The following is a 20,117-nucleotide window of genomic DNA, read 5'->3' as shown; positions in this document are numbered from 1 at the left end:
CGTTCTCACAAGCCTAAAGCCAGAATCATTTTTACGTTGAGCAGTCCAGAGCAGAGATGGGCAGTCTACCGATCCCGGAGAACAGAGATCAGCCTTGTTTTTTATCGGTGTCTGGCTAGTAGGGTTACGCGGTTTCCCATCCCCCACCCCTGGCGTGTCAGAGCCAATGCGATGGCCCCTTCAGAGTCCTCAGCAAAGTTTGGCCTTTACACAACCTGGATGCAAACCGGCACCGTCCAGGCTGTGTGACTCCTCCTGCACTCCCAGCGACAGCGCATTAGCTGGATAAGCCACCCAAGGACCTAGGTTTTTGTTTATTGTTATTATGAATAATAATAATAAAATAATAATAATAATAATAATAATAATAATAATAATAATTGGTTTTAGCAGCACTTACAGAGACTAGGGGGTGAACTGTGCATCAACAAGTGCTGCAGAGTCACTTACAATAGGACCTCATTTGTTTGACGTCTCATCCGAAGGACGGAGCACAAGGAGGTTAAGTGACTTGCTCAGGGTCCTGGAACCTCTTAGTAACAAGCCCCTTTCTTTAACCACTGGACCATCAAGCCTTTTAGCAAGAGTTCTGTTCCTTACAATGATCAGGATTCTTTTCTGTAAAAAAAAAAAAAAAAAGTTTAAGGTAAGCATATTAAAGTGATTTATAATTACTAACTGAATTGATTTGAATCTTACTACAGCGTATTTTCTTTTAAGTCTGATAATGTACTAATATACATGTATATTTCCTCTGCTGTTACAGTAAATTATTTTAAGGGTGACAGGAGTTGACACTTAACATGAGTGGCATGAGTTTACATAGCATGAGTTTACAGCAATTTGTACTGTACTGGCACATGCACACACATTTTCCATTTGCCTCATCTTGTAAAAACACCTCATGATTATGCAGGGACATTTTGTTTTTCCACTGTATGATTGATATTGTAGTATTTTAACTGTTTGCCGCCAAGCACTCCTGATCTTTTGGGGGTGTTGTGTATCCTGTGCAAACTGCAACTATTATTGACTTTGGTAAAATACAGCTTGTATGATAGACCTGTTTTAACTTCAGATCAGTAGACTTCACCATGGAGTAAGTGCAATTACAACTCATCCACTTTTGTCATAACAAACGTATGTGTTTAAATAAGATACTTGGGCAGTTACTGGTATTTTTTATCTGAAACCTAACGGCACCTAAAAGAAACCCCCAAGTATAATGTGTGCACATCCCAAAGGAAATTAATTGATGGCAAGACATGTGAGGCACTTCCTGTAAGGCTGTGTCATGACATTTTGGTGATTTTGAAACTTGTCAAAAACATGGTCTTCCTCCTCCAGCACAGCACCCGACAACAGGCAGAGACACGCCCTGAAGCCTGGCCTGATCATTGGTGAAGTCCGGAGCAGGTACACTTTATTAGACTTTTCAGGATTGACTACAATATATTCCAGCATATACATTACAGACAGTATGCCACAGGACAGGGTACCAGCCCCACCCCCTGCAGTGTAAGTATTGTAAAGGTGATGTATAGAATATAACCTGGTCTGTCAGCCCTTCCCTCTGCAGTGTAAGTATTGCATTAATCAGTACTTCTTACAAAGTCAGTTGAATGAAATCCAGCGACAGGAAGGAAACAACAGTTCGTAGAATATCGGCACCCCTGTCATAGATGTGAGGAGGAGTTGCATGGAACTAGTGATGAACCTAATGATCCTTGTGAACCCGGTCAGACGAACCTGCGTAAGAGAGAAAAGAAACTCAACGGGCACAAGCCTGGAGTTAAATGGCCAAGCGTTTGTGAGAACTGCGTGGGACACAGTAAACACGGATCTCTCTTTTGTGTTGGAAAGGCTAAGTGTAACAGTTGAAAAGAAGCTGGATACATTTGGGAACATCATCTACACATATGGAAGTGAGAGGTTTGGAGTTGAAAAAAGGAAGGAAAAAGTACAAACTTCCCTAGAGAAAGGAGGCAGCTGAGGAAGCAGTGGAGAAGAGCAGAACAAAATCAGGAGGGGGGACTCAATCTGTTACAAAGGGTCATAAAAGGTAAGCTTGCAACATTGAGCAGAGCTGAGTGCCTACAGAAACACTACAAAAAGAAGGAGCATGCGAGAACTAACTTTTATAAAGATCCATTCAAATTTGTAAAGAAGTTATTCACCAGTGAGAAAAATGGCACACTAAAATCATCTAAGTTTGAGCTGGAGAGATATTTGGAGGAAACATACATATTCAAAAAGGCAGGATATTATGTCAAATCCTTCAGACATCCCACCTATCAATGCACCAGAATACCAAATGGAGGACTGTGCACCTAAGTGGAATGAAGTGGAGCAAACTGAAAAAAGCAAGGGCATCATTATCTCCGGGGCCTAATGGAGTTCCATATAGAGTGCACAAGAGTGCCCCTGGAGTTCTACGAATCCTGTGGAAATTGATGAAAGTGGCATGGGAGAAACAGGTTGTACCCAGAGCATGGCGCCGAGTAAATGGAGTAAAAAAAAAAAAGATTCGACAATCGTCAGTCAGTTTCACCCTATTTCCCTGTTAAACGGAGAAGGCAAGATTTTCTTCAGCATTATTGCTCAGAGATTGTCAGCTTACCTGTTAAAGAACTGCTTCTGACACTTCAGTACAAAAAGCGGACATTCCAGGTTTCCCAGGATGTTTAGAACACATCAGTGTGATCTGGCAACAAATTCAATCAGCTAAAAAGGAGAGTTAGGAACTCCATGTAACATTCCTGGATTTGGCTAATGCATATGGTTCAATGCCACATGAACTTCTTTCTTTGGGCAGCATTTGATTTTTTCAACGTACCGATGACAATAACAAATTTAGTGAAAGCTTTGCAATTAAGTTTTTCAACTTCAGAATTCAGCACTACATGGCAATGCCTAGAAGTTGGAATAATGGCAGGATGCACCAGTTCTCCACTGGCTTTTACCATGGCAATTGAAGTAATTATTAGGGCATCAAAATGGGTAGTGAGAGGAGAGCGCTTGCTTGCTTGGCTTCTGGACTATGACTACCAGCAATTCGAGCAAAAATGCATGACATGACAACCATGACTACAACAGTAGCCTGCACTAAGTGGTTATTGGGCAAATTAACCAATAACATTGAATTGGAGCAAATGTAATTCAAGCCCACTAAATCAAGGAGCATCTGTATAATTAAAGGTGAAGTAGTAGATACAAGGTTCTACATTAATGATGAGAAAATACCAACAGTGTCTGAGAATCCAGTGAAAAGTCTTTGGAGATGGTATGACAGGGATCTAAAGGACACAGTTCATGTGGGAGAAGTTAGACAACAAGCAGTGGAAGGGTTGAAGAGCATGGATAACAGCGCTTTACCGGGCAAACTGAAACTGGTGCTTTGTTTGGTCTACTACCAAGGCTGCTGTGGCCACTGACTGTATGAGGTTGAGAAGCAGGAAGCTTTAATCCGTTCATACGTCAGGAAATGGTTGGGAGTTCCACACTGCCGGAGCAGAGTGGGACTTTATGGTAAAGGAATACTGCAGCTACCAGTCTCTGCTCTAACTGAGGAGTTTAAGTACGCCAGTGTCCAACTGGAAATGACATTAGTAGATTCACGTTACAAATGCTAAGGGAGGCAGCACTTGTGTTGAAAACTGGAAGAAAGTGGGCGGCAAAGAAAGCCCTGGAAGATGCAAAGGCTATCCTTCAAATCGTGATATTATGGGGCAAGCTCAACATTGAAGAGGGGGGCTTGGTCTCAGTTCAGCTCCTCCTACATGGCACAAGGCAACCCCTGCTCAACGGAGGAAGCTGGTAGTCAACGAGGTGCAAAAGAGAGGATGAGGTATGTAAAGGCCGTTTCCCAGACCAAGCAGGGAAAATGAAAATGGGAGAGTGTGGAACAACGCAAGATCGTCTGGCAAGACCTATGGACAATGGAACAGAGCAGGATCAGTTTCCTCATCAGATCAACATATGATGTTCTCCCATCACCACAGAACCTAAACCTCTGGGTTGGTGAGGATCCCTCTTGTCCCTTGTATTCATCACCTGCAACATTAAGGCACATTTTGACGGAATGTAAGGTGGGTCTTAGTCAAGGACGGTTTACTTGGCGCCATGACCAGGTGCTGCAATGTTTGGCCTTAGCATTGGAAGACATGTTTAACCTGACCAGTAAGTTGCCACCAGTTCTATCAAAGCATTACACACAAAAGACAATATTCCTCTGTCCAGGAGAGCCAGCACTAAGAAAAGGTGTTAAAACCAAGCCTCACCCATGACAACTGGAAGCTGCTAGAGACTGGAAATAGTGCCCCCTGCTGACTAGTAAGAAGAAAAGCCTACAGCACCAGTTATTCCCCAGTGGTCTCCCATTGAAGGACTGAGCAGTTGTTTAGCCCGACCTTGTTTAGCTCCCGAGATCGGAACTGCAGGGTAGTGTGGGTTAGGGTTAGGTTATGCCCCAGTGGTCTCCCATCGAGGGACTGAGCAGTCCTGACCTTGTTTAGCTCCTGATATTGGGACTGCAAGGTGGTGAGGGTTAGGGTTAGGGTATTCCCCAGCGTTCTCCCATCGAGGGACTGAGCAGTCCTGACCTTGTTTAGCTCCTGATATTGAGACTGCAAGGTAGTGTGGGTTAGGGTTAGGGTTAGGGTTAGGGTATTCCCCAGCGTTCTCCCATCGAGGGACTGAGCAGTCCTGACCTTGTTTAGCTCCTGAGATCAGGACTGCAGGGTAGTGTGGGTTAGGGTTAGGGTTAGGGTATTCCCCAGCGTTCTCCCATCGAGGGACTGAGCAGTCCTGACCTTGTTTAGCTCCTGAGATCGGGACTGTAGGGTAGTGTGAAAGGATGTTCATGCCGTGCATGCAGTCAGGGTAATCAAGTTCTTCATGTTACTAAAGCAGAGGGAACACAAACTTGATTTCAGGAGACTTAGGCCATTGCAAGGCACACCAGGAGAGACTTTGGGTTTGATATAGCAAAGTTGCTTCACTAGGTGTAACGGTTTCAAGCCACTGTTCCTTTGTGTTCTGACAGATTAATAGCTGTATTTTTAAATTTACAGCTGTGGTGGGGGATGAATGTCACACTGACATACTTGTTGATATACTTACATGTACTTCTGTATTTTTCAGTTGTCGAGAGAGCATGACCATTGCTGTTGAATTGCAATGAGATTGCATGTGGCTGCAGCTCCAGGCCCATAAATAGCCACATTTTTGATATTGTGGATACTGAATGAAAGTGATTGGTGAACACGAACCAGGAATGTACTCCAGCGGTTTAGGACTCTCGAAGGTAATTAACACGCACTCCACTGTTTTCTAAATTTAGGTTATAGCAAAACAGCTTGCATTCCTTGTAAGAGTGCATATGAGGTAGAGGCAACTGGGTGCCTTACAGTTCATACATATTTATTTATAGAGATAATTGAACTAGTGTGCAGTACTGTACGGTATGTACTGTATCCCTTTAGCACTTCTCCTGCTTAACTGTTTAACACAAGATTCATTTACATGCTATTGTGCAGTATCATTTAATGTGCATTGCCTTCAGATGCATTCCAGTAAATCTGAGCTGTCTAATATAAAAAAGTGTGTGAATAAGTACTAGACTTTGTGTCTGTAAAAACTAGATTTGTATTGTCAGATTGCATTCATTTACTGTGTGTGTATGTGTGTGCGCATGCGTCTGGCTCTGGAGAATGTGCTGAATGAGGAAGACTGTATTTGGGAATTGGGGCAGGTTACCTATTGTACCAGACAAGAATGGTGTTTAATTCTGGTCTCCATATTACTAAATGGACAGTGTGGCATTGGAGAGAGTCCAACAAAGAGCACATGTTGTAACACAATAAAATGTGGAATAGTCCAAGGGGGGTGAATACTTTTGAGAGCCACTGTAGAGTGGATACACTGTAGTTCAGGGGTGGCCAACCCTGGTCCTGGAGAGCCACAGGGTCTTCTAGTTTTTGTTCCACCTGCAGTCTCAATTACTTCATTAAGCCAATTATTTTCTTAACTCGTCTTTAGCCATTCATGATTTAAATATACCCAGAAAAACTGCAGGATTGTGGATCTCCAGGACCAGGGTTGGCCACCCCAACTGTAGGTCTTGGTGATGTTTCTTCTGCATGCTTTACTTTATAATGTGTACATGTTTTCTTTCAAAATCTTGTCAAGGCAACTTCTCGTACCTCGCAGACTAACAGTCTGTACAAAATAAAGTAGTTTTACTGGATCAAAGCTCATAATTTCACATGTGGGGGTGGCGGGCTGCCGTCTGGCTAGTGGGGGCGTGAAGGTTTCTCCCACCCTTAATTATCTTCACTGTCATTTCCACTGCTCTACTTGCTGTGCTCGTTGTTCATATGTTCCACCTGTTTCAGAAGCTCTAGAGCAGCTACTCCCCCACTGCAATATGCTTTCTCTGCAGTTCCCATTTCACTCTATCTAAAACATGATGTGCTGTGGGGCAGACTGTGACACAGTATATATTTGTAGTAATACTGTAGACCAGTTTTGTGGTGCTGTACCTTCAGAGATGTTGTAAATAAAGTAAAAAGGAGTTGGGTTGGATTGTATGTATACCGAGCATCAAAAGAAACGTGTCTGTATTACAACACGTTTCTGTACAAATAAACCTTTTTTTCATTGTAGGTTTTTTCTGCTGGTTACTAATTATTTATTTATTTTATGTATGCTGTAGGAAAAGCATTGCTACACCCTGGTAACATTATAAATAAACCAGATTAAAATTGTGCAACTGTTCTCCCAGTCTGAAGCAGCATGGTGACCCAATATGCAGCCGTTTTTGTACTGAGTAAGCAGAGTGCTATAGTGTGCAAGCACATCGCATCCATAGGCATCAAGATAAAATACATATCTTAAATGTGATTTTCGTTTTTGGATGTTTTACATATTGACAAATTACTGGATAAGAAACCATATTAAAATTCTAACAGCATGGCTAAAACCTTGAATGACTGATTCAGAATTGAACAATAACGACAACAACAAAATAGAGCTACAGAAATGTCACATCATTTTAATGTTGCTAGTTATGAATTGGTTCTAAATTGGTTTACAAAAAAAGTCAATATGTATTTCTGACAAAAGCTACTGCACAGTTTGGCATCTAATATCCTTCAGAAAACAGATCATGATGACATTCTTATCAAAGCATCTCTGTCCCTGCCATTCATAGGATTGAGGGCATTAAAGCCGAGCAGCCAAGCGAAGGGACAGGCTTATGCACCCACACTTAGGAAGGGTCCTTATGCAGTACAAGTTAGTACATTTTTACAATGTATTGTCAACTTGGTGTAATATGAATTATCGAGGGAGTAGTGTAAATTAAAAATAAATTAAAAAAAACACACCTTCACCTAAAGCCTATGAAACAAGTAAACTTAGTCTGGAAACATTTCCACCTAGATGTTGGTGACGACTTTTTCCAACTAATTCCTGTCAAGTAAAAGCAGCAGCATCAAAACAGCCCTAATTTGAGCAATCTCGTAAAAAAAAAAAAAAAAAAAAAAAAAAAACTTTAAAATGTCACAGTCAATAAGCTGCTTTAGCAGTTGGCTGAAAAAGGTTGCCTTGTGTTTCGTGAACTTGTCAATGTAATTCAGTACAACAGGGTTAGGTGTACTCGCATCTTCTGATGGGAGCAGACACTGCCAACAGTGTGATCAAGAGCAGGGGGCAACCCTTCCTCTACATCAGTCAATCAGAAGACACATTTTCTGACACAAAGTCAGAAGGCAAGGCGTTGCATTATCTGTGAAAGCAGCAGTGAGTTTCTTTTAGTACCGCTGCATAACCCTTCTTATGAAACCCTTTTAATATAGATATATTTTTTGTTGCAATTTTTATACAAACTCCATTTGATATAAAATGAAAATTGGTTTTGTCATTAGATATCATTTTCAACAAAGCTTCTTTACATATTTTACAGTCAGTAAAAACACTCCACTTCAGGTTAGCTGCTTATATTATATATATATATATATTTTTTTATAACAGTAGAATAAATAAGTTAGTTTTGTTTGAAGTCCCTTGGATTATCTATTGATTTCAGGGATTCCTCCATATTCACTGAGGTACTGTTTCTTCTAGACAAAGACTCTAAACCCTCCTTCTGAAAAGAAAAAAGAAATAGAACACCCCACATTTTATAAACATCAGGGCCAATAAATAGTAACATGGTTTACCTAACACCCACGTTCCCCCAACATCCATTCATGTCCTCCGTCTCTATTATAAAGGGGACTGAGCACAACAGCTCAGCTCTAGGAGCAAAGGCCCTCAAAACTGCTCTGTGAATGGAGTAGAGAAGGACCCTTGCCGAGTCATTCCCTCAGCACCATGTTCACACTGGGAAAGGACACAAGACTCCACTTTATTTGGAAACCCTTTCCTGTAAAGTGACCTGACTCCCACAGGTATTTACCCAAGATACAGCTTCATATTCTGTGCTATCTAACCCAATTTTGTTTTTTTAAATTTATTTTTTCATCCCCAAAACAGAAAAAGGCCACTAAGGAAGTTTAAGAACAGTCCCACAGTTTCCAATTCGGTGCCGAATTCCTTCAGGAGCATTCAGCGGAACAGGTGTACAGTTGTTATTAAATTAAGATCCCATCATCCTCAACTGTCTACAGATCCCTTAAAAAAATCATCTAGAAAAAGTTCCACATGTACAAATGTGTGGGTTAGAAAATCCACATCTCCCTGCACTGTGACTGGAAACTAATCCCAGAAGCAATTTTTTTCAAATACAACAAAAGAAAAAAAAACACAAAATTAAAAGAAAAAATAAACATTCTACATTTACAAAAATAATACAATTTACATAAGATGATAATAAAAATAATAATATTACGAATACTCCATTTCAGTTGTTGTCCTTCTTCCTTTGAAATGTCAGTGTCTGTGGAAAAAAATCCAATTCAAATAAAGCCCCCCCCCCTACCCAGACCCCCCCCCCCCCCCCCCCCCCCCCCCCCCCCCTCCTCAAGTTGTTATCCTGTACCCCTCCACGCAAATTCCTAAAGAGATGAAACGCCTCCGGGCGTAAGATTCTGTCCGGGAAGCGCACTTTGAACTCCACTATCAAATCCCCGCGCTGTGTGGGGCTCTTTGGGAAGGGCAACCCCTCCCCTCGCAGTCTCTTCACTGTCCCTGGTTTGATGATGTCAGTACAAGGCAAAGGAATTACTCGGTTGTCAATGGTGGGAATGTTGACCGTGCAACCACACAGAGCCTGGGAAAGAAAGCAAAGGAAGGACTTAATAAGATCCGGCCACAACATTATACATATAGGTGCTGTGCAACTCAATCAACATTTGAAACGTCATGGCTAGTGCTATATTAGTATTTCCAGCAGTGCTTCATCTCAAAACCTGTTCATGTTCAATATGGGATCTGTGTGTATGACACATTCATCCCACCAGTGACAGAGCTGACCTGTATCCTACAAACCCATCCCACCCTTACATGTGTAGTTTGAATTCTACCTGCAAGCAAGACCAATTCAAAATATATTGTGACCTTTACTAAGCCTGTAAAGAAGTTATGCAGCGTTAGAAACCAGCTTTTTTAAGGGGATGACTTTAGCGGTTGCTTTTACAGATCTGTCTTAGGCGGAGGAGAATGAGTGAAAATAGCAATTTTACTAGCAAAGGATAACAATTCTGCCAGCTTTCTGTGTGCGCGTGCTTGCGTAGGAGTGCAGGCCTGCTCAGGGGCCCTAAATTTAGCACAGCTCTCATCTTCCAGAGCTGATGAGGTAACTGAGGAATCAGCTGAGCTAATAAAATGGTTTCTGGAGGTGGTCTGTGCAGGGGGTGGGGAGGAGAGAACGTGGGCTGGAAACTGAGTGGGAGGGAGAGGGAGAGAGAATGAATAGGGGGAATATGTCATTGTTTAATATGAATTCAATGCAGTGAGTATGAATCAACTAATATCTTGAGTTGCTAAAGGTTGGTAAACAGTGTACTTGCTGTGTGGGTAAGGGTATGAAACAGTCATCTTTCTGTATTCTTGTGATTTAGATTTGCTTTGTAACATTCAGGATTTCTGTTCCTCACACCCTGATATCTAAACATGAAGAGGAACACAGTACATTGGTTAGGATAACGTGGATATTTAATATCCATACCAAGCTGCCCTTTAAACTGAGGCTTAAGTGTGTCAAAAGTAAACAGCACCCCCCCCCCCCCAAGCAATGTATGCTACAGCAGCTATTCAAAGCCAGCTGACCTCAATAGCCCATGTGCAGCATATTGAAAGCCTGACTCCCAGTAGAAATACCCTTCGGATACAGACGGGCCATTATTCTAATAAATCTGTCAACTGCAATTTACAACCTAACCACCAGGGTGCTTCACCTGTACGCACTTCTAGGTAGGCTTTCCATCCATGTGGCAGAGCAATTTGTTGTGTCAATGTTGTGCCTAACCCGTGACCCTACTGAGATATGTAACTTTTGCAGGTAAAGTGCCTGGTGATTAAATGTGTGCTGTATTCTGCAGTGTTTTTGCACCCCTGTATACTGAAATACTGTCTTTCTCTGCTGAGTGTGTTTTGTAGTGTATTCTTGCTTGGGAAGGCAAGCTTTCAAACCATGGCGTGTCGACTGCGACCCAAATAGGAAATTGCTGAATGCAGAGTCTTGTAGCCAAGCAGGGTTAAATATATATCCATAACCTACAGCCAAGCAGTGCATGGACGGAAAGCAGTCAGAGCCTTTGGCAGACCTTATTTTAATCACAGAAAAACAAACCACTGCAGGTTCATTCCAGGTCAACTCATCCAATGGCTTGCACTAGTTTAGATTTAGTAGATCAGGACAAATCCCTGCAACAAAGAACTCTGATTGGTTTGAGTGTTTGGATGAGGCAGCAGACCCTCCATAGCAGAGAAGTACCAAGTAGGGGGCTGCAAGAGTGGAGCTGGGGGGAGATGGAGAGATGGTAATGACTCAAATGCAATGGAAGGGTAAGCAACCAGTCTAGTTCTCTGATAGGACAGTGTTGGATGATGTAATGTGTGCAGGGGGCAGTCCTTCCCAAGTTTTAAACTAAATATATTACAAACAATCAAAGACAACATTATTTTAACTCAAATTTTTGAAGCATTTTGGAATCTTGATGACAATCATGTGCTCTGAATTGTGCTGGTATTCTGATACTTAGAAGAAGAAGAAAACAAAACTTAGTCTAGGACTGCATAGTGTAACCCAGTGAGCCTGGCATGTTTGATTCCGCTTAATTTCCAAACCAAACAAAACAAAGCCAGCATGAAAAGCCCATCGGGTAAGGACTGCAATTCCGAGCTGGACTTGAAATACATCATTAACCACTCTGCACATGCTTCATGACATCAGTGTTTGTTTTTAGATTTCAGATGGCTTTTAACATCTGCCTAGAAACATGGACTCTAAAAAAACATTTGCAGTTTGTGTCACTGTACCCTATTTTAATAAAAGGGAGATGACCAGTTTTGGCTTCAGTTAATGAGAACTCAAGCATCATATCTTTAGAGAGACAGATCTAACCTCACCCTTAAGAGCAAAAGAGCACTGGAAAAAAAAATGCAGTAAAATGATTATTCTCACTGGTGCTTCCCAATCACAGCAGATACACATGCAATGTGAGCAGAAAGACGTTATCGCCCTTTTTATCAGTTATGTTACTGTACTGCAGCTGTGGATTACAGTCCCTTGCAGTTCATCCCACAAGCTTTACCCACTGAAACCCCTCTGAACATACACGCGTGCTACTGAGGTGCTGGCTCTCTCGCAACATGTCTCTACCACAATGAATATATCACCCAGGTAAAGACAGTTATAAGCAGAAACACGAATGGAAACAAACTGCCTCATGCTCAAGCTTGGCACTGCAGGGATGTATTGCATGTTAGTACACTTGGACCTGCAAAGCTGGAACTTGCCTTGGCAAAAAGAAAAGGAAGTCCTGCCAGTGGTTCCCAGAAACTTATCCCAGCTTCACTGAAGGATATCCTAAACTCTGCCATTTGCTTATGGGAGCATTTTATTTCTGGACATGCTTTCTAATCTAATCTAGTCAAGCCCATACCTTGAAATCTCACCCCAGTACAATGATTCTCTTCTAGTGCTGGCAAAGCCTTTTGCACAGAGACCTCTGCGGGACTAACACATCGCAGAGGAGCACCACATTCCTGGAAGCTCCACACCCAGGGTGGGTTTAAATCACTCAATGCACTGCAAAGTCCTATCAACCAGCCTGCGGCATCACTGCGTGGACTCAAGTGGACGAGCTACAGAAACGGTGGCCCAGTACTGTGACACATAAGCTCGGAAAAATATACAGAAATAAAATGAGAGCACAGAAAAACATCTTTATGCTTTTGCAGGACGCTATCAAGAGTTTCTGCTGTTGGTGAATTACCCATGTCATATGTCTTATAAAAGCTTACTGTGGTATGTAATTGTAAAAGCATTTTTGGAAAGCACAGACAAGCAAAGTAAATCCATTATAAAGTATGGTTATGCGTTGGTTTCTCATAAATAGGCTACATGATAGCAAATTTATCATACAAATGAACTGTTATAAAACTAGTGTATGTGTAATTATGTATACTTGCCACAAATATAGCTATTTTATTATGAAGTATGTATTAGAAGAACAGCTATAATAAGAACACAGGTTTGTGAATGAAAAGAGGCCATTCACCCATTCCCTTCCTACCACACCAGGTGGTAAGTTAGTAAATGCACTCAGAACTCACAAAGCACATTTTCCCTAGAACAACCCTACTGTAAGATGCAGAAGTACTCCTCCACAGCGCACTTTCAATAGGTCTGTATTGCTCGCTAACATTGGTGTGCTCTGCAGTGCCACAGCTCTGGGATCGAGAGGCTATCCCAGGATTAAGCCAGCTGCCTCGCTGCTTTAGAGTCAAGCCGAGACCAAGGACGGAATCTGCAGTCTCTACCCATCTGCAGGTGCTTGTGAAGGCTGGGGGTTTAAAGTGCAAAGGGCTTGCAGTTGTTAATACTATGAATCAGTATCATACCTCACAGTGCAGTACAAGTGATTCACACATGTTATTCTTCCTAAAACTGAATCTCATAGAGAGACATGTGCAGGAGTGCCTATAAGCTGCATCTCTGTCTAGTAGGACTACGAGCCAGTCTTTCAAAACGGACTCTGTGCATATTTCTACTCCTAAATCCCTTTAATGAGCCACTGATCATTGAGGAGTGTTCACGTGTCTTTCCAAAACAATTCAAACCCCTACCAGACTCTTCATCCCAAATCAGTGCAGCACTGGCCGCACCCAGTGACAGTGCTATGGCAGATGTTTCTAACATTCTGTCCAGCCCCTGTATACGCAAGAGGGTTGCCTTCTGCCTCACCTGAGCCAAGGGGGGGAATGTGACAGCCTTATGCCTGCTGCCCCACACTTAGCAATACGAGCTGGGCAACAACTACTGTGTGACTCCAACCTTCACATACTGACAGACTCTACAACTCCCCTGCAAACAGGTTCTTCCCACAGACTGCTGTGATTCTGCTACTGACGAGGAGCTGCAGACGTAATGCATCTCATAGGCTCCACAAGTACTTTCAAAGCAGAACACTTTCTGTGTAGAGATAGGTGGTGGTGGTGGAGGAGGTGGGGTGTTCCAACACTAAATCAGTCATTTATCATTTAACAGAGTCAACACTGCATCATGCAGCCTCACATCTCTCGTCACAGATCTCCTGATTGTTACTGATGGGGGGTGAAGATGACACTCATTTCATCTGTATTTGTGTCAGTGTTCAAGGCTCCTAGGCTTAATCTGGCATGCAGAAGCAGCTGTGGATGGAAGACAACTTAGTACATGCAGCATAGATGCTGAATTCTTTGTACAACTGGTACATTCTTGTGCAGTGTTTAAGGCGGCTGTGCTGGGGGTGGGGTGGGAAGTGGGCACAGTCCATGTAACTCATGTATAGTACCAGGTGCTGTATTGGGAGCTGAAGCCATGCTGAACTCTGTGAAAGTACAGTCCTGCGCTCCATACACCTTGCCAACTAATGCTGGTCTCACTACTCACAACAACACATCACATTACCCATGGCACAGTCCCTTTTCAGAGCCCCCCCCCCGCCAGTACTATAAGTTCAACTTCTTATGTTACAGTTAATAGGATCCTCCACCTGCCTGCTTGGAACACGAGGCTCAGGTAGGGTCCTATTTCCTGTTACACAGGAAAGAAGTGAACTTATACAGTACAAGATTTTATAATTATCCTAAAGAGAGACAAGAAATGTTACTTATTCTGCGTTTCAAGGGACAGTATAATCTAAATGTTCCTAAGTGTGTTGTCTATCAGGCACACAATATTATAAAGCAGGCAAGAAATTAAATACAGAGCTACCTCAAATATTTTACTATCAGTCATACACATGAACAAATAGTGAATGACTGAAAACAGTAAATGAGTGAAGGTCCCTAAAACAGTGTAGTACAATTTATTGCCAACATGATCAGTGAATTCGCTGAATCACGGAATGGTTCAATCATGAAACAACAAGGGATCGCTGTGCCAGGGAAATGCTGCTGACACAAAGCATCACTTTGAAAACTCGCATTGCATACCTCTTTCAGACAGACTGTGGCGCTGTAGATAACGTTGGAGCCGTCCCTCTTGAAGTGCAGGTGAGGCTTGTCCTTAAGCACGAAGGCGATATCTGCGGGGATGTTCTCGGGGGTTTCGTCCCCCTCCTTGGGGAAGGTGATCTTGGTGCCCTCCTTCCAGCCCCTTTTGATAACAATGTGAAGGATCTTGTCCTCAGAGCGCGTGGTCCTGCCGTCGGGGTTGAGTCGGCGCCGCGTGATCTTCATGCGCTTGGTGCAGCCATGGAAGATCTCCTCCAGGGACACCCGCAGCTCATGCACCACGGGGGCATCCTGCAGCTTGCTCCGCCTGTGCAGAGGCTCTGCGGGATGCCTGCGCCCGCCGCCGCCGTGATGGAACCCGTTCAAACCGTTGCCAAAGCGTCCGAAGGCACTGAAAGGGTCCTCGTCCCCATCCATGTCCAGGTCCATGTCCTGCTCCCCCCCCACGTGGTCGAAGCCGTTGGTGGTGCCCCGCGAGCGGCCAGGCCCGAAGAACATGTCGAAGGGGTTGGAGCCCCCGAAGAAGGAGGCGAAGGTGGCGTGGGGGTCCCCGTGGAAGGTGTAATGGTAGGTGCTCCCAGGACCCCCTGACGAGCCCACTCCCCCAGCCTTCAGACCTGCGGAAACAAGGAGGAGCAGCGTGAGAGGGGTGAGAGCTACAAGCAAGGTAAGAGTATATATTTTTTGCCTCCTTTGTCATTTCTCAATGTTTTTCAAGTACCATTCAAATGCTACAGAATAAATTCCATACTTTCAAAGCGTATCTCTGCGTAAAATCTGTATGTCTGCATAGAGTAAAACTAACCAGCAGGAGAGATAATCATAAGAAAATGAATCAGCGCTAACGTTTCTAAAGCCCTGGGTATCAAACCGCTTACCCACACTGACAAGCGCAGGATATGCATGGAACAGTAGAGTCTCTGTGCTAAAGCCAGTGAAATCAAGGACTAAGTGAAAATCACAAAAATGTATTTAATTCGGTAGCTTTAACTCAGAGAGCTCATCTGTTAATCTCCGATTTGCTCACAGTGCCTGCCAGCTCTAATTTTAGACATGGTATCTGCGGACTGGCCCTGTAATTTAATAAGTTCAGAACAGCAGCTACACCACACAGCGTTTTACTGCACATCCGACTTAAACGCTCTGCTTAGAGAAGAATCCATTTCAGGTGGGGGGGGGGGTGGTGGTGGTGATGGGGTTAATGGTGCCACAAAACCAAAAACAGAAATGAAAATATTGTGCTGTACAGGGTAGCTGAGGTCAGGATTCAAGCTAGAGACAAACATGTCAGGGTAATTGAAACGAACATAAAACAAACTGACACATAGCCGTTGCTATGAGATGTGTCTGAACAGCAGCCACTATTAACTGTTGCTGCCCTCAAACCCTGCTCTATGGGAGACCTCTCTACTGTATTGCTGCTGTATGCACTGATACTCGTAAATTAATAACCTTCTTTTGTTTTATAGCACCCTGTATATATTTGTGTCCTAGCAGGGCTGAATGCAGTGTTGTCGAGGAGTTGAGGACAGTAGCATGTGTCTCTATTCTGGACCGAGCCTAGAATGTAGGGGTCACTTCTGGAATCTTAGCTCTCCCGTTTACTTCACATCCAAATATTTGAGCGGAATTCACTCTTTGGATTTGTCTGTTTCCATGCAGCTGTTAATCGAACAAGAATGGTAACGAAAATTATTCATTTTTGTATATTAAGTTTCATTACCATTTCTGGAAAATACTCAACAAAAAATGGGTCTAAAAAGTCCATACAGGACCTAAACTAGGGTTAGGTTTTCCCATTGCACTAATATTCAGATATTAAAAGGGTCAGATTAATAATCTGTGTATTTATTTCTGAGGGGTCTGTGCTGTCTTTGGTAAAGAAAAGGAGTACAGTACTCCTATACTGCAGCAAGAGGTAAGGCCCCTCATTGCAGACCGAAGACAAGAACCTTCCTCATGAGCACCACATAGAAGAAACATGTATTTAGGCGTTGCTTGTGAGTGTGTACAGTAGTGAACAATATATATATCCCACAGGTAGTTAAATCTGATGTTTTAGGCTGACCTACAGTAAGGCTGTCTTGGTATTTGAGACCAGCTTGAAGAATGGGGATGAAAAGGTATATATGTGTGTGTGTGTGTGTTTATCTGTAAAGAGGTTACCAGTCTAGCACTATCAGAGGACACATCTCCAAGAAATAACTCACTGTCTCGCACCTCATTTGAAAGAAACGATTTTCCATCTGAACTGTGTAAAAACACTCTGAAGAATCAACCAATAATGACAAAAACCTTCTGGCAGCTGGAGCTCAACTACTCATTATTCTACAGTAACATGGTTGTACGTTTTAATTGCTAGAAAATGTACTGAAACAGCAAAGGATAAATTGCATAATAGATATTGAATAAGCCTATATACACATTAACAAATCACATTGCATACTCAATCTTCATAACCTCTCCAGAACCCATTCCTAGACAAATGCCAAACTTAGCCTGGGGTCTCAGGAGGGACAAAGGACATTTTAAGTTGTGATGGAAACTACTGCAGGGGTGTCAAGTAAGTTTAAAAGTTTACAGCCTTCAGGTTTGGTGAAGTATCACTACTAGTGCCACTAAAATCAAATAAAACTGGCATCTACCTGTCATTTTAATTCTCTATATTGTTATAATAACAATCTAACTTTGATAAACCATGAAAGTTAAGTCTAAATGTAATGTATCACGTTACATGAATACAGCTTATGTTCTTATTTTTTCTTATTGAAGTCATTTTATTTGGTGCTTAATGGGTTAATATGTATTGTCAGTGACTAGCTCAGCCCCTGTATTGCCAGCGACTAGCTCACCCTCTTCTGTACTGCCAGTGACTAGCTCACCCTCTTCTGTATTGCCAGCGACTAGGTCAGCCCCCTGTATTGTCTGTGTCATGTCCCCCCTTCCTCTATAAGGCTCTCACTCACCCTCCTCTCCATACTGATCGTAGATGCCCCTCTTCTTGGGGTCGCTCAGCACCTCGTAGGCCTCTGCGATCTCCTTGAACTTGTCCTCTGCGTTGGGGTCCTTGTTTTTGTCCGGGTGGAATTTCAGCGCCATTTTTCTGTAGGCCTTCTTGATCTCCTCCTCGTTGGAGCCGGATGGGACCCCCAGCGTCCTGTAGTAATCTTTCCCCATGGCGATGAGCTCACGATTAGTGCTCTTCTGGAACAAACAACCTCGCTTGCTGCCAAAACCAGTGGGAGAAAAAGCACTGGGTTAGCAAGACGCAGCCCGCGGACAACAGTGTGACACACATCCATAACTACAAAAGACATGGAAAACACATCAAGCAGACAAACATTTCATCCAGTGCCACCTTTGTGTGCTGGTGAAGAACTGTGTGTGGTGGTGTGGATTGGGTCGCCCCGCACTGCGAGAGCAGTGTGCGGTAGTGTGTGTACACCACCCATCACTGTGATTAGACTGTGAATGACAGCTCTGTGTATGTGTGTGAACAGAACCCATCACTGTGATTACACTGTGAATGACAGCTCTGTGTGAGTATGTGTGTGTGAACAGAACCCATCACTATGATTAGAGGCCATATCTAATTGATGAAATCCTTTGCCACTTATTTCTATCCATGTAAGTTAAAACAATATGCCTCTAGTCCTAGGAGTTCAATATATATATTTTGTATTGCTAAATCTACAGATTTTGTTGTACTAAGTCAACCTGCAAAGGACTCTAACAGAAGTTTCAGTCATTTGAGGATGTTACACTGCAGAAAAAAAAAAAAACACACAGCATGAAGTTTTATGGATTCCACTCATGGAAGCGTGGGAGGAGGATAATTACAGCTGTACTCTGGAAAAGGACTAGCCTGTGACACACAGGGGGACACGCCGAGATCTCCAATCAGGTAGCTTTACATGCTGTACAGCATTAGAGCAAAAAGAACAGCCTCCCTCAACAGCCAGCATCTTCAAACTAGAACAAATCGACAGGAATACTTGAGGACTGACGTCAGTGTGTGTCCCAGAGGGGGTTTACAGATTTTCAGAACCCGGATTACAATGAAATAACATAAATCAACACATCCCTGAACAAAAGACGAATCTGCTCAGTCTAACACAAGATAATGCGATATATTCCCAATTAACACAACATAACTTTATAATGTCTTGCACTTAGTGCCATACAAATGTACAGATTTTTTTTTTTAGTTTCAATGACGTGTATTTTCTGAATGGATATTTAATTTTAGTTCCGAGTTTTAAAAAGACATCAAGTCATCACAGCAACGCAAGAAAGCGCGCCGGGGTACACATACACTTATTTTTTCATCAGGTCTGTTATTATTGTGTAATTGTAGGCGACCTAGTATGGCTGAAACACGTAGCAGTACCTAATGAACAAGTGTTGGTTAAAATCACAAGTAAGCAAGTTGTATTTATTTAACAGTAATGCATTTACTACACACAGAAGTACAGTGCTGCTAGATTTGAATGTAGCTTTCCTCGAACCTTGCGCATTGTATTACAGTTGTATCTGTCTAATGCAGGTCCAGGTAGCCAAAAACATAGGTTAACATTTGAAGCATATCATTAAATAACAAACAATTATTTCCAAAAACGAAACCCCATATTTGCCTAGCTCGTTGCCTTCGTTAATTTCTCTAATGAAAAATAAAAGTTGAATCATGCATATAACGGTGTATAACAATATTACTATCTAAATAAACTATAACATTCTTTCCATAGCTAAAAATAAAAATGCCACCGTCACTGTGCGATGCTAAGCAATGTAAATGTTGTCTGCAAACACATGGTGGAATGATTTACACACACAGCCGACAATGACATGCACGGATTCAGTTTCCACATTCTCAAACTACATTTACAAGCGAATCAATTCCATGACACCCATCCACAATGAATTAACAACACATTCATATCATATTAAGTTTGTTTCTCACCGCGGTTTTACCCAGCACGTGTTTTGCGTGTTTAACAAGCACGTAATGGAAGGCTTTACTCCTTTTTCAACCACGTTGATGTATAGTCCAAGTAAAACCATGCTGCCGTTTATACAGAAACAGTGTTCTATAAAGCAAGGCTCATTTTATATAAAAAATCCTAGTACCTTACCGTGTCCGAGTATCGGCTTTGCTGTCTGACACTCCGCTTCGCTTGTCAACCTATTCCACAAACTCCGCCTATACTGAGCAACGCAGCTCCCTCGGCACCGCCCACTTAATGGAACACCCTGTCAATCAATAATCTGAGAGACTCGTTGGTCGTCCAGCATTTTACGCTCCAGCGAGGACTCCTCCTGCTTCAGTGACACGCGGTTCAATGGCACATTGCTCGTTCAGATAGGCTCTTTCAACTTGTTCTTAAATTCTATTGGTCTACATTTCCTCCACTCATTCTATAAGCCCTACCCTTTGTTTGACCTGGACAGCT

General features: G+C 42.6%; 1 protein-coding gene across 1 annotated transcript; it reads right to left on the bottom strand.

The window, feature by feature from the left end:
- Positions 1 to 8,316: 8,316 nt before the first annotated feature.
- Positions 8,317 to 19,784, bottom strand: LOC121323324 (dnaJ homolog subfamily B member 5-like). The gene is made up of 5 exons (XM_041264320.1): positions 19,628 to 19,784; positions 17,634 to 17,893; positions 14,647 to 15,284; positions 9,044 to 9,274; positions 8,317 to 8,385 (listed from the first exon to the last, which is right to left on the bottom strand). Exons 1-5 carry the CDS (start codon positions 19,726 to 19,728, stop codon positions 8,317 to 8,319), a joined length of 1,299 nt encoding a protein of 432 aa, XP_041120254.1. The 5' UTR covers positions 19,729 to 19,784.
- Between the last annotated feature and the right edge of the window lie 333 nt (positions 19,785 to 20,117).

The sequence above is a fragment of the Polyodon spathula genome, chromosome 1 (assembly GCF_017654505.1).
Source record: "Polyodon spathula isolate WHYD16114869_AA chromosome 1, ASM1765450v1, whole genome shotgun sequence".
NCBI classification, from domain to species: Eukaryota; Metazoa; Chordata; class Actinopteri; order Acipenseriformes; family Polyodontidae; genus Polyodon; species Polyodon spathula.
Note: the sequence above shows the minus strand (reverse complement) of the source record. Positions and strands in the feature narration are given on the sequence as shown.

Bases quoted from the DNA above. Each gene is read 5' to 3' on its own strand.
- LOC121323324 (XM_041264320.1), bottom strand. From the start codon at position 19,728: ATGGTTTTACTTGGACTATACATCAACGTGGTTGAAAAAGGAGTAAAG. The intron at 17,894-19,627 runs GTGAGAAACAAA...TGGTTTTGGCAG, and splicing joins ACGTGCTGGGTAAAACCGCG to CAAGCGAGGTTGTTTGTTCC. The intron at 15,285-17,633 runs GTGAGTGAGAGC...TTGTTTCCGCAG, and splicing joins CGATCAGTATGGAGAGGAGG to GTCTGAAGGCTGGGGGAGTG.